The 14,522-nt window shown below is 40.8% G+C and overlaps 1 protein-coding gene across 6 annotated transcripts in view; it reads left to right on the top strand.

Annotated features, from left to right (window-relative positions):
• Window positions 1-14,522, top strand: part of EYA2 (EYA transcriptional coactivator and phosphatase 2) — a 178,787-nt gene that overhangs the window by 112,003 nt on the left and 52,262 nt on the right. For all 6 annotated transcript variants that reach the window (XM_020779433.3, XM_020779435.3, XM_020779434.3 and 3 more), the window contains exons 6-7: window positions 6,256-6,323; window positions 11,232-11,409. In XM_020779433.3, the coding sequence (XP_020635092.3) occupies window positions 6,256-6,323; window positions 11,232-11,409 (246 nt within the window). The remainder of the gene's footprint in view (window positions 1-6,255; window positions 6,324-11,231; window positions 11,410-14,522) is intronic.

Raw genomic sequence — 14,522 nt, 5'->3', positions numbered from 1 at the left:
TTTATTAATGGCTTCAGTTTGAGCATTGCCCTTATATGCTCAGATGTCTCATCTCACAATCCATCATTAGGAAATTCCATAGTGCGAGGTCAATTTAGAGTTTTCCTACTGAGTACTTTCCAGTTCTGTGTATCTGAAGGGCTGTTCCCCTCTAATACCTGGGTTGTTTTATTACCAGCTAAATGTTCTCTGTGTTACCTGTGAATGAGAGCATTGTGACATTTTAGCAGCTGATTTGATTGAACACAGATGTGAACTATGCTCTGCATGGAGAAGACCCAGAAGGAAAAGATCTTGATTTGTGCTTCTGGTTTTAAAGGGGTGCATGTGACTGAATGAAAGCTAGATGACATGGACCCACTACCAGAAGAGATGAATAAATAAATGTACCTTTTACTCCTCTCTGTGTGTGTCCCTGTTGCAAAGAGCAGAAACCCGTAGAAATCAGCAGAGAGCAGCTTTGTATATATATTGACAAAGTTCTGCCAGTGCTTCCATTGATTTTAATTAGAATTTTCATGCCTTTGAGCACGTTGTCATAGACTCATAGAAAAATGAAGTTGGGAGGAGCCTACAAGGCCATCAAGTCCAACCCCCTGCTCAATGCAGGAGTACAATCAAAGTATACCCTGTTTCCCCGAAAATAAGCCCTAACCTGAATATAAGCCCTAGTATGATTTTTCAGGATGCTCGTAATATAACCCCTACTCCAAAAATAAGCCCCAGTTAAGTAAAATCCCACCATCCACCATTGTGCAGCAACCAGAAGAAGATGACATGACTGTATTTGAATAAATGTAGATTGTTGTACATGAAAAAAATAAAACATCCCCTGAAAATAAGCCTTAATGCATTTTTTGGAGCAACAATTAATATAAGACCCTGTTTTGTTTTGGGGGGAGCACGGTATCTGCCAGGTGGTTTTTTAAGTTTTTCTTGAATGCCTCCAGTGTTGGAGCACTCACCAACTCCCAAGGTAACTGGTTTCACTGTTGTACTGCTTTAACAGTTAGGAAGTTTTTCCTGATATTCAACAGAAATCTGGCTTCCTTTAACTTGAGCCCAATGTTGCGTGTCCTGCACTCTGGGATGATGAAGAGCAGATCTTGCCCCTCCTCTGTATTTCAAATATTTGAAAAGTGCTATCATATCACCCCTTAGTCTTCTCATCTCTGTAGTGTTCCCCACCAATTCTTCCTTGGGAGGACTGCCAGATAAATGTTAGAATTACTTGTGATTGACTGGAGATACTTTTCTGCACTGATATCTGAACTGAAAAACATTCATTTGGAAGTCTAAATTATGAAGAATGGCCAGATTATACAGTGGGGGCTGTAAGATGGTAGACAGGATGGGGAAGCAATGTTGGATAGGACTTGTTTGGAAGGAAGAGTGGGTCTCAGAAATCCATAGAATGATCCCCTTGGCTGTCATTAGAGTGCCCTAGTTATGTGTAATGTGCAGCAGTGGCTCCTCATCTCAATGGTACGTCTGATGTGGAACTCAGCATTTTCATCACAATTGTTTATAACAGTTTTCTATTATTAATGAATTTACTCCTTTTGTTTGTGTTTTACTCCTGCTGTTTGTATGTCTTTAAAATTTAGTGCAAATGAAAACTATAACAACAGTAACAGAATGCCTGTGAAGATATAGATGTCCTCCTTAGCACAACTGGGGTTTTTATTTCTGTCATAGTGTCCTAGGACATAGAAGTATAGTGTATTGCAGGGGTAAGCCCCTCGGGCTGAATTTGATTCATCCAAGGTCCCAGTCTGATCCTCACCATTTTCCCATCTCCATGACACTGTCATTTGGTGATGTTCATTGCCCCCTTCTTCTAAACGACCAGTGTGCTTCTCACTAAAGGCAGTGAGTTGTCATAGAACTGAATGGATAGCTCAGTGTTTTAGGAAACTGGCAATGAAGCCAGAGAACTGAAGTTTGATTTCTCCATTGTGCCTCCCAAGGGAAGAGCTACCATGTAGGCTAGGGCAAGCTGCACAGTCCCAAAGCACCCCTAAAAGAAAGGGATGGTAAACAGCTTCTGAGTACTCTGGAGATTTGGTTCTTCAAGTTCATCTTAAAAGGGATACGGTTTTCAGAAAATAATGAAAAGAGTAATCATAAATTAGAATCTACTTGATAGATGATGATGATGATGATGATTACAGGCAGTGATAGTTTTAAGCTAAAATAATGTTGCTATATGTAGCCCCACAGTTTTTGTCTTTGGCCCTTCCTACTATTGGAATGTGGCCTCTTAAAACTTTTCTGAAATAGAGTTTGGGCTGAAAGTTATTTCCCATCTTTCATGCACATGACATTGGACCATGTTCATAAGTGTCCAAGTAGCTGTTGTATGGAACAAGACATGGAAAGCTGAAGGCGGGGTGAGCAAATTCAACAGTTCTGCTTTGTCAAAGTTCTTGAAGACCACTTCCATTTCCCTGCCAGTAAGTATGGGAAAGGATTTTTGCCCAGTTTCATGTAGTGGCTAATTGGTTGACTGTGATGTAGAAACATGTCCACAGTTAAGTTTTTACCCCAGCACAAACACATTTAATAATTTGTAGCAAATCACAATTTTAAGTCTTTCCCTCACACTGCAGTATCAGATGATAATATTGACCTGCCTTATAAGGTGTTCATTACTCAGAGAATTGTGAAAGACCCAGGCATCTTTCCCCAAGAATGTGCATCTGTCTCAGTTGCATAATGTACATCACATTGTGTCATAATGTTCCTACATCGTGGTCATAAGCAGAGAGAATAGGTGCAATTTATGGAATTGCTTGCCGAACACACAACACCAGGTAAAGAGAATCACAAAATGCTGGGAATGAGAGGCAAAGAAATAGTGATATGAACTACATAACTCTACATAACGAGTGATGGTTGTGCATGAATCCAGGGATTTCTCCCATCTTTTTGCAATTACAAGGCAAACTAGCTTTATGAGGTGTTTAAGAACTATAATAAATATCACAAATTACAGCTTAAATCTTCCCTTTTCTTACCACTTTTATTTGTTTTGAGCATCACTAGCAGAGGCCAGAGTCTAAGCTTGGGTCTCTGAGCATGTATGGATTTTGATGTTCATTTTGATTTTAGGTGCTGGGTCTAGGGAAAATTCTTCACTGACTTGGAAAATGTAAAGCTGTTGACACTTAGATATTTCTGTGATTTATCTCCTTGGCATGAACACTCCAGTCTGAACCCAAAGCATTGCTAAGTGGAGAAAACCCACTAAAGTAGTGACCCAAGCTGATATCCCAGTGGTGAGACATCTTTAAGCTCCTGACACCCTGTATGATTTTAATTCCCTCCCACCCACCTTTGTCCAAAATGGTTTTAAAGGCCAGATGTGGTGGTAAATTAATTCTGGAAGCAGATTCTTTTCCTACAGTCCCCCCCCCCCTTTTTGGCAAGAGATTTATTTCTCCCTGCATGTTCTTTTGTGACTGACTGCACTTGGCGAGCTGCAGTTTGTTCAGCTGTCCATTCCCCTGCTTAATCTTGGGTCTTAAAATAAAAACAAACAAGCGGATATTCAGAAAAGGGACACACCGTGGAGACACTGAGGAGCACTTGTTTCTGCGCTTTGGCTCAAACAGCACTCCACTGCTCTCGTGTACAGCCACAACTCTCCAGTATGGCTAAGGAAACTGGCCATTCCTGCGAGGAGAAACTGTGTCAAGGATGGGGTTCTTCAAGTTCTTCTTTAAAAGGCATAGTGGCAGTGGCAACAGTCTAAGTAGCTAATTGGTGTTTGAAAACCACAAGAAGATGGTGTTTTCTTTCCTTTTAAAATAATTTTATCTTCTTTAAAGAATAGAGGAACGTGCTGATCCTGGCGCACACAGACCAATAACTGGCCATCGTTCGTTTTTGGGTGGTTTCTCTGATATTTTGAGGGAGAGATAAGCCAGAATACTGCTGGACATACTGCACAAACTATGGACCAGAAGTTACTCCTGGAGCAAGTGGATGGTGTATACCTGGATATTGCTGATGAGCAACAGTCTAAGGTTTCTTCAGATGAGAAACCAGTTTTACCTGTTGAGATTGAGTCACAGTCTCTTTTTTCTGCACAGGTACAGCTACGGCATGACCTTTCCCAAGTGAAAACATGGCCAAAGCTGTTTTTCAGTTGTTTCAACTTTGCTTTTCCAGGTCCACAGTGGTGGTATGGAAATAGCCCCCAACTCTGGACAGCAGTAGATCAAGCTGTTTAGCTGCCTGAGTGAGGAAGAAAAATGCTTCTACTCAGCTCCCCAATTCCTACCGTCTGTCTCCCTCTGAGAACATGTTGGAAGGGGAGTGGGTTCTGCAGCGCAGAAAAAGGTGTGGCATTGGTCTCTGTAGTAGGGAGAGAAACAGTATTAAGTAAGGTCTGTGTTCTCCTAAGTTTAGGCTGTCTCAATGCAGTGGGACACCTACCTAAGAAATGTTATAAAAAAAACAACCCTCCAATTCCTTACTTCCATCATGAAAGTGAAACAAGAAATGCTCTTTTCCCTGTCATCGAATGTTTGTGCAGTTTATGCAAAATCCCTCTGGGGCAGTCTATCCGAAATTCATTTTAAGAAGGAAAGCACGAATGCACGCGTGCACACACAGAAGGACTGGCTGACTATTTTTTAAAAATATGCAAAGAACTCATCTGATGCTTCAGATTTTAAAATCATTCTTTGAAAAAAGAGCAGCTATGATTAGTTTTTGCAAGCTATAAAGCTTGGACAAATAATTTGCATAAAGCCATTCAGTCGATAGAACCAGAAAATATATCTCCCTTTTGCAGGTAAAGGAGAAAGAATTGCAATTCCTCCTTGCCTGCAGAACGAAACAAGCAAGGATTTACATCTTTACTCCCTAGAGCCCACCAGATCCAAATGCCTTGCTCTGAGAGGTTCTTTGCCAGAGCAGACATTTTGGGTGGAGTTCCCTGGGAAATTGCCTACGCTGCTCAATTAGGATCTTGCCAATGTGGGTTTTTCCATAGCAGTCAAGGGTGGCATGTTTTGATGCTCCTGGTACTCTGCCAGATGAGAAGGGGTGTCTCCCTTTGCCTAAAAGTAGGACTAGCTTGAGTAACAAATTCCCAAGACGTCTTGGTCTTCTCCTCACCTAGGCATCAGTAGCTCTTCTCTGTCTCTGGGTGTCGCTTTTGATAATTTGCTGCTAAATATGTAAACTGATTTGTTTGCAAAATTGTTGTTTCTCCTATTGTTGTCAAGATCTGTGAAAGTGGTGTTTGATCTGTATGTGGCTTGTTCACATGACCCGCTCATCCACTGTGGTGACCATACAAGTATGAAACATCCTCAGTTGGCATTCTCAATTATCATTGTCAGTGTTGTTTTGATATAAGAATGCCATGTCCCTTTGCTTGATCTCTCGTGGCCATTTTGTTCAACCGAGGTAACAAAACTAGGCAATAAAAATATTTAGTGTGAATCACATTCACAGGAAATAAAGTGTTATTTGAACTTTCTAAAGGCCTTGTTGAGGTTAATACTCATCTGATTTAAGGAAAGGGAAAGAGTCATTGAAATAAATTAGTGCTCTAAGTGTAGAGGTTACTGTATGGGAAAATGCAGACAGTCTTTTAATTAATTGCAAGTAATCCAGATTAGGGTGATTGAGACTCTTGTTCATGCAAAAATTATGACGGATTACAGCCTTTGCAATTCGGACACGATATAGCTGGGGTTGAGGCTATCAGAATGGTTCTTTTGTCCTCCAGTAGCCTTTATGGGTCATAAGATCTTTGGAAGATGCCAGCTTCTTGGTCTCACCTTCCTCGGAAGCATGTTTGGTGGTGACATGAGAGTTTCCTCCATGGCCCCTTCCTAGAGGAACTCCTTGTCAACAGAGGCAAGGGTGGCCTCCTCGCTTCTGTCATCAAGCAAAGACCCTTTTATTCATGCAGCCTCGAGGAAATGGTTTTTAACAGGTGGGTGCTTTACTTTTTTTACTGATGTTTTAAAATTCCTTATTAATTTACAGTAGAATTGTGACACTGTGCCATGCTTTAACCTTGTAAATTTTAATGTGTTTATCTGTGTCTGTTTTTAATCATTGCGAGCCTTTAAAGTTTCAGGAAAACTGTTCCAAAGGTCTTCCTTAATACTTGACAAAAGAACCAAGGAAGGATAGAATGAGAACATTTATCCTGAGAGTAATTTTCCTGTTTATATTGGACTTAAAGGAATGCTGTGAATCATGTTCCTACTTCTTCTGTTCTTTTAGGTACCTCAGGGATTTACCAAGGACCCAACGGCCTAACAGGTTCTGCAGGGTTCAGCACAGTACACCAGGTATAACTGTTACTCTTTTTTTAAAAAAAATTGTTCTAAACAGACAGTTCATTTCATTTTAAAGATATTTGCCAACCCACACTTAAGATGGGCTCCAGCATGCATATTTACCTTATAATGCTCAATATAAACATCAACAGCAAAGCGTGAAGCTCACTAAAGCAACCTTAAAATGAAATCAGATCAAATATTGGCAAAACAGCACCAAAGCATTTAAAAAAAAAACCGAAATACAATTTGAAAGCCTACAATGATAGGAACAAGTGATGTTCATAAGGAATACAGTTCCTTGTTGGGGGTGGGCACCCCAGAGAAGGCCCTGTTCCCCATACCCACCTATCATAGACAGGCATGCAAGCAATGGCTTTGAAGGTGATGGTGGTCCCAAGCCAAAGGCCACTAGCGATACTTTGAATTAGGCCTGAAAAAACTACGGCATCCAAAAGGCTTGCTTTTTGACCTCCTGATACTTACCAGTCTAGGTGGACACATTTTACAAGGGCTGAAGCTTTTGAAACATTTTTAAAGTGAGCCCCAAAAGTACATTACAGTAATCCATCCTGGACATAACAGAGGAAAAGTTACATGAATAACAGAAAAAGTCTATCCTCCCTAAATAGGATTGCAATTGGTATATCAGCCTAAGCTGCTAAAAAGTACTCCTGGACTCTCTCTACCCACATATAAGGTCAGGACTAGGTCTGGGTAGGCCAGCGTAGGCTCATTAGAAGGAAGGTGGGATATAACTATGTCACTCAAACACATCAGCTTGTTCATTTATCCATCTCAAGACTGTTTCCCAGGTCAAGAATTCCACAGTTTATGAGGAATCTGAATAAATAATGGGGAGAAATGACTTTGTGACATTTGACAACATTTCATTCCAGACCACTTGATTACATCTACTTCTGCAGTGGTTTTGTGTAGAAGTTACATAACACAGGAAACAAAAACAGAACCCTGAGTCATCTCATAAGCCAAAAGCCAAGCTTGGATAAATGGTTTTTTTTGGACCCTAGTTCTCCAAATTTCCCAGAGAGACAGACAGAAGGTTCTTGGAGCTGAAGTTCAAAAAAGTAATGTTTCCAGACTTTAGCTGAGGCCACAGTCTAGAACAGAAGTCTCCCAGCACCACCTTCTGATATCAGTCTTTCAGAAATAACTAACTAACCCACATGGGCATGACTAACATTCAAAAGATTTATGTCTGTTTATCATACTTAACATTTGATTTTGGTAACCCAAAAATGTACCTTATCTTTTCAACCGAGATCAGTTTCAAAACTGCTTCCTCTCCTCATCTCCGTTTTCCCCCCTCCCCCCGTCACTTCTCTTACCACTCTTGGCTTTGGCTCAATTGCAGTGCTGAAAACATTTCATAATTCTTTTGGGGAGACCACAGGTATCATATGAACAGCTCCTTTTGAGAACTAGCAGTTTCCATTATCTTAGAAAGAGCTCCCACATCTTTCTTTTCCAAGCTTGGCTTTTGGTAATGAATTTGAATAAACATTCTGAAATGTCACATAGAGCCCTTCGTGAATATGAAGCCATTGGGTTATTTTTGCATTCTTCTCTATTTGGATGGGTACCTGTTTGTAAATATCATCCTTTGCATATGTTTGCACCTTTATGTATAAAACATTTATATAAACATAGGCAGTGACTACGTTACATGCAAACACCCTGTATGAGCTTACCAGTAAAATTTGATGCATACCAAGAATGAACCTACACTATTCCAACCATTCCATACAAATTATTTTTTCGTACAGAATATTGCCTCTTCAAAAATAAATTGAAATTGGTGGGGTATGCAGTATAACATCTTATGAGCATTGTACTTTAAATTATTTGATAGCCACTTCCTGTCAGGAGGATTTGTAGGAAGGAGAGAAATAAATGCTCATGGTTTGATGTATTCTTGAAGGCTCATGGTTTGCTTGTAGAGTAAAGGTTCCGGTTTCAATTCCTGACATATTTAATCTAAATGGCTCCCAAGTAATAAAGGTGGGAAAGGCCTCTTCCTTAAGACTCAGATTAGTCTTTACCAACCTAGTGCTTGTGCTGCAACTCTTACCATTCCTAGTGATTATAGCTATGCTAATTGAGTGGGGTAAATTGTAGACCTTTCTGTAAGTTGCTGTTTTGAGAAGGAAAACACTAAAAAATTACACCACACAATGAAGTTGAAACATGGTTTGAAGTGGGGTTGATTTTTCCCCCTCTTCTGATTTTCTAAATATAACAGAGAAATGAGTCTTTTCTACAGTTTCTTTTATGTGTGCCTTCTGGGGAGAGAGCCAGGCTTATCAAGCCTGATGATTGATCCATTGTACATTTGGGAATGTGTGTTAGCACAACAGAATAACAGATAGTTATCATTCACCTGTTTCAACTGCTTGTATTTGCCTGTACAGCTGCTGGACCAGCCAGTTGGACAGTACAGCTGGAGGCGGTTGGTACAAACCTAATGTTTTTCATGAGAAGACATTTTACTGAGGGCTTTGTTGTCCAGCAGGCTTTCAGCTGGAGGATATCATAAGCAATACACATAGTCCTTTGGGTTGCTCAGCAGGAATATATAGTTCAGTATCCACCATGCAGTGGTCTTCTTTGGTATATACATGTAACTGCATGTCAAACCATAGTTGGAACTAGAAATGTGAAAATTTGATTTTGGACTACCTCCTTTTACCACCTTCACTGCCATCTGTTTTAATTTATCTTGCTGGTTATTATATTTGTTTGAATGTATGTATTATTGTATTTTTAAGGTGTGTCTTGATACTGTGCTGTTTATTTTGCTGTTAGCTGCCCAGAGTGGCCTGGTTGACAGATGGTATGGGGTATAAATCCAATAAATAAAGAAATAAATCTCCCAAAATTCCCCAGGTAGCATGATTAAAGGGAGCTGGAATTCTGCGAATTATAGTCCAAAACACAAACCATCACACCTTTGATGGAGATTATGCTAAGGATGAGCAATAATGCCCTGCAGGCTTCAAGTGCATGCCCCTGTCTATTCCAGGCAGTAGCTTTATAATGGCAACAAAGATTTAAAACAAAGTGCATTGTCCGGTGCAAAATGTTTACAAGTGAAATGTTGTATTCAGAAATGTGAGTGGCTTTATAGACAAAGCACATGGTGAGAATGACCTAGTTAAAGGATAAGCAATAAAGTTTTGCTGCCACAGCTGTAGCAAACTCAACAATTGAGACCTCTGGGTAGTGTGGGCGGCATATAAATTGAATAAATAAATAAATAAATAAATAAATAAATAAATAAATAAATAAATAAATAAATAAATAAATAAATAAATAAATAAATAAATAAATAAATAAATAAATAGGGTGATATGGTCTCCGCTCCATTTTGTTCAAAGATTGCCAAGGTGATCCCCTGAGTGCTGGCTTCTTACTCACTCCTCTACTATGCAATTGATACCTATGGCCAAGACTTATGCTTCTAGGTTCCACTGCATTGATCTGGACCAGGGTTACACTGAAGCATGGTTTAGTGTTGCATATGAACTTTGGCTTGTGTGTCTTGACTGGTTTGCGAGCCTGATTGGTAAAATGAAGGAAACCATAATTTATTGGTCCAGTTAAAGAGGAAACTACAGTCTGATGAAAGTGCAGGTGTGGGATTCTGCATTGTTTAAATACTAGATGGCATGCCACTCATTTGTTTCAACTTCCTCCAGAATTTCAAACTCTTGTCTTGAAGGAGAGAAAATACAGGTTGGGATGGATTTCAGCTATCAGTTCAGTCCCCCATCTTTCCTGGAGAAGGCTCCAGGTTCTGTCCCTGGCATCTCTTGTTACAGAGATTTCAGGGTGATAGGGAATGAAATGTCCCTGCTAGAAACCTTGGGAAAACTATAACTAGTCCAGACAAGAGAGTTTTGGGCTAAACCTGGCCAGAACATCCTAAAACAAGAAAAGATATTTCTGGACCACAACTCCATCATCCAAGTTAGCTGGAGGATTCAGTGAACTACAGTCTGATGAAAGTGCAGGTGTAATTGGTTTGATCTGTTGAAATGTAATATATGCAGGAGATGGAGTGCTTGTGCATGAAACATGTTCCTGTAGCACCAAACGAACAGTTTCAGATTAGGTGTCACTTACACTTTATACAGCAAAAAGCAGGTACATGTTTGTTAATACCAATGATTTCCAACCTTGTGTCCTGGATGTTCTTGAATTAAAAGTCCAAAAGCTCTCACCACTAGCTGTGCTGGTCAGGATTTCTGGGAGTTGTACTCCAAAAACCTCTGGGGACCCAAGACTTGGAAGCAGTGGTTTATACCATGTGTTCCCTAACAATATAAAACAGAGTTTGCTTCTTTATGCAGGAGCAGAATCGGAAGGATGACAGTATGTGCACTAAATCCTCAACTTCTCACATAATATGTGTGCATATACTTCCACATACTGGGATCCAGAACTTAAAACAGGTTACATTTCATACATGTTGGCTGGCAAATTTCAGGAGTTGTGATTCAGGAAAGTAACTTTTCCAGGCTTTGCTGGTGTTAGAATAATGCTACAGAGCAGTTATATGAAAAAGCAGAGAAAGTGCTTTGAAACGCCTGCAGTCACTTGTGCGCGCATAAAAGAACACTGATCACTGATATTCCACCTACGAAAATAAGCCAATTGCTTAGGCACCTCATTCATGGCTTAGGAACACAGTCAGCTCTTCAGCCAGAGATGGCATTACTTCTGTAGAACGTAACTGGGCACTGTTAGTGCTATATTCAGTAATAGGAAGAACACTGCAACGTATCTATTAACCAAGTTATGCTTAGCTATTGAACCACATTGCTCTTATTTGTGTTTGCCATTTTTAAATGTTCTGCATACATGGAATGATTAGAGCTACTGTCTCTTCTTCCAAAGGAGTATTCTTCATATCCCAGCTTCACCCAAAGCCAGTATTCACAGTATTACAGCTCTTCTTACAATTCTTCGTACATGTCTGCAAATAGCATCAGCCCATCAGCCATCCCAACGTCAGCATATTCTCTCCAAGAGTCATCACACAACATAAACAGTCAGAGCACCGAATCACTTTCTGGTAAGTGTCTCAAGTAACTGGAGACCTCTCCCTCCCTTCTCCCCTCCCTCTTTTCTCTTTCCCATTTTAATTATTGCAGATTTAGCTTGGTGTAGGGCTTAATTTCAGCCCAAACCCAAGTTCCAGATGCAGTCCTCTGACTTAGATTAGCAGAGTTAAGAAAAATGTTTGCTTTGGCAGATCCTGTTTGCAATGCAAGCAGTACTCAACCACCAAATTATTAATATAATAAGACAGTGATTTGAAGCATGTACAGAATGTGTTTGTTTCTTTCACTATTAAATAAATAAAGCCAGAGAGTAATGATTAGTGTCAGACTAGAGGTGGACAAAACTAGCTTCAGTTTAAAATTAATGGACACAACTGTGAGGTTCATGGGGTGACATTGTGCCAGTGACACTCCTCAGCCTACCTTACCTCATAGGATTGTGGGGATGATAAAAATAGGAAAGAGGACTATGTAGACCATGTTGAGCAACCTGGAGAAAGGGAAGGATATAATGCAATTAAGTATAATAAAGCAAATAGCCTAAAATCAGTGGGGACGAATTGTGGGAAAGAAAATGCTATTTCCAGCTTCTTCCATCTCCACAGAAAATATTATTTTTGTGCATAAAAACATATTGATTTGAAATTTGCAGCTGCACTTTCTGTGTATTAAATATCTGAAGGCTATTTATATTGTGAGCTGCCTTGGGTCCCCTTACTGAGAGAAAGGTGGCATGTGAATAAAATAAACAAACAAATAAAAGTGCAATAGGTTTAAAATAAAACCATGTACTTGGAAGGCACTCTCACTGAATTTAGTGAGATTTACCCAAATGTAGGACTGGACAAATTAGATTTCTGTCATATGCCTGTTGATACCCTTTCCTCAGTGAAATTTTCATTGGCAGGCAGTGTCATTTAAATAAAGCATCACATTGTTTGTGGATAATGGGGGTCTGCTCAGTCGTGGAACAAGCCTGCACAGCTGCTATTACTCAGAAAGGAGAATAAATTAATATTGGGTATTAGGGGGAAATGTGTGCACAGATTTCTCTGAAAGAACTTGGGGGAGATTTTCTTGTACTTCTTGATCTCAATCCCAGATTTCAAAATCTTTGTGTAAAAGAATATGACCCAGATTTGTCTTGAAAAAGCTGCACCTGAGTTGCGAGTGAAATTGGAAAATTCAAGCTGATAGATAATTTGTTAAAATTACCTGCAGTCTCTTACATTACAGTGGTGCCTCGCTTTACGAGGATAACTCGTTCCATTGAAATCGCTGTACAGCGAAATCCTCGTCAAGCTAAACGAAAAAGCCCATTGAAATGCATTGAAACCGGTTCAATGCGTTCCAATGGGCTAAATACAGTACCTCAGTGTCTAGCAAAGATCCTCCATGGGGCAGTCATTTTCGGTGCCTGTAAAGCGAGGAATCAATCCTGAAAACACAGCAGGGAGACATTTTGCACAGCAAGGAGCCATTTTGCACAGTGGATGGCCATTTTAGAGCCGCCAATCAGCTGTTTCTAAATCGTCGTTTAGCGAAAATCAGCTCCCGAAGCAGAGAACTGATCATCGTTAAGCCAAATTTCCCTATCTAAACATCGTTTTGCGATTGCAAAAGCGATCACAAAAACTTTATCGTCAAGCGGTTTTGACGTTTAACAAGGTAATCATTAAGCAAGGCACCACTGTATTTAACAATGATTTTAGAAGTCAGTTTTTTAATCATTACAAGAACAATATTAACATTAAGTAATCATCAGGATTTTGCTTTATTTCAGCTCATTACTTTTTGGGACATCAGTCTATTATTTAGTTTGTTTTTTAATGTAAATGTTATGCATTACAAACTAACAATGTAAAAAAATTGCTTTTATAATTTTCACTAAAATGGTTGCCATTAATGAATTAATGTTTACTTTGTGTTAATCCTTACATTTTCACATGTCAAGAGAATCAGGTGTAGTGTGAAAAACTAAAAAATAAGGAGTTATTCCGTATAGTGCACGACCTATCCGGAACTGGTCCTGGTGATAGGCCTCCCCCTACCAGTTTGCAGCCTTTTTAAAATCTAAAGTGGAGGCCATCCGCCGGGACCTCTCTCCTTTTTTGAACACAGTGAGTCGAGCAGAGACGTCCAGCACTCCGTCTTGCCCAGGAACTTTCGACACCTTTCGACACCTTTCAGCCTGTCATGCCTGATTCTGTGATCGCTGTCAAGCCTCCTCCTCCTCCTTGGACCCTTGCCCGGCCTGCCTAATCAAAGCAGCCAGGCCGATAACAACAGAATGGGCCACTGCTATAATAAATGGGTCTTTCCTTGAGGGCAGGTTTCCTTCTGCCCTCAAGGAGACACTCATTAGGCCCATAAGAAAGAAACCTAGTTTGGCGGCGGACGAAATTGGCAATTACAGGCCCGTCGCCAATGTTTCTTTCATGAGCAAAGTGGTCGAGAGGGTGGTGGCTGACCAGCTTCAAGCACATTTGGATGAAACAGATGCCCTGGATCCATTTCAATCAGGCTTCAGGCCGCGCCACGGTACTGAGACGGCATTGGTCACCCTGTACGATGACTTGTTGAGGGAGGCCGACAGAGGTAAAATATCTTTGTTGGTCCTCCTCAACATCTCGGCGGCCTTCGATACCGTCAACCACGGTATCTTCCTGGGGAGGCTCTCCGAGCTGGGTATTGGTGGCTTGGCTCTGGCCTGGTTCCGTCCCCAGAGAGTGCAGTTTGGGGAGAGTGTCTCAGCCTCATGGAGCCTCAAATGTGGGGTTCCACAGGGGTCGATTATCTCCCCAATGCTGTTTGACATCTATATGTGGCCATTGCATGGGGTCATCAGGGGGTGTGGAGCATTGTGTCATCAATATGCTGATGACACCCAGCTCTACATCTCCTTTTCACCAACTGGAGGGGATGCCGTCCTGTCCCTCCAGCGCTGCCTGGAAGCCATACTGCAGTGGATGCAGGAGAACAGCTGAGACTGAACCTAGACAAGAGGGAAGTCCTGAGGGTGGGTGGCGCTGTGGCTGGCTGCTTGGGTGATTCTCTCTTGTTTGGGGGGTTGACCCTGGCCACGAAGAGTGGGGTCCGCAGCCTGGGGGTACACCTGGACCCG

This window comes from Pogona vitticeps, chromosome 4 (assembly GCF_051106095.1).
Source record: "Pogona vitticeps strain Pit_001003342236 chromosome 4, PviZW2.1, whole genome shotgun sequence".
Classification (NCBI taxonomy): domain Eukaryota; kingdom Metazoa; phylum Chordata; class Lepidosauria; order Squamata; family Agamidae; genus Pogona; species Pogona vitticeps.
Note: the sequence above shows the minus strand (reverse complement) of the source record. Positions and strands in the feature narration are given on the sequence as shown.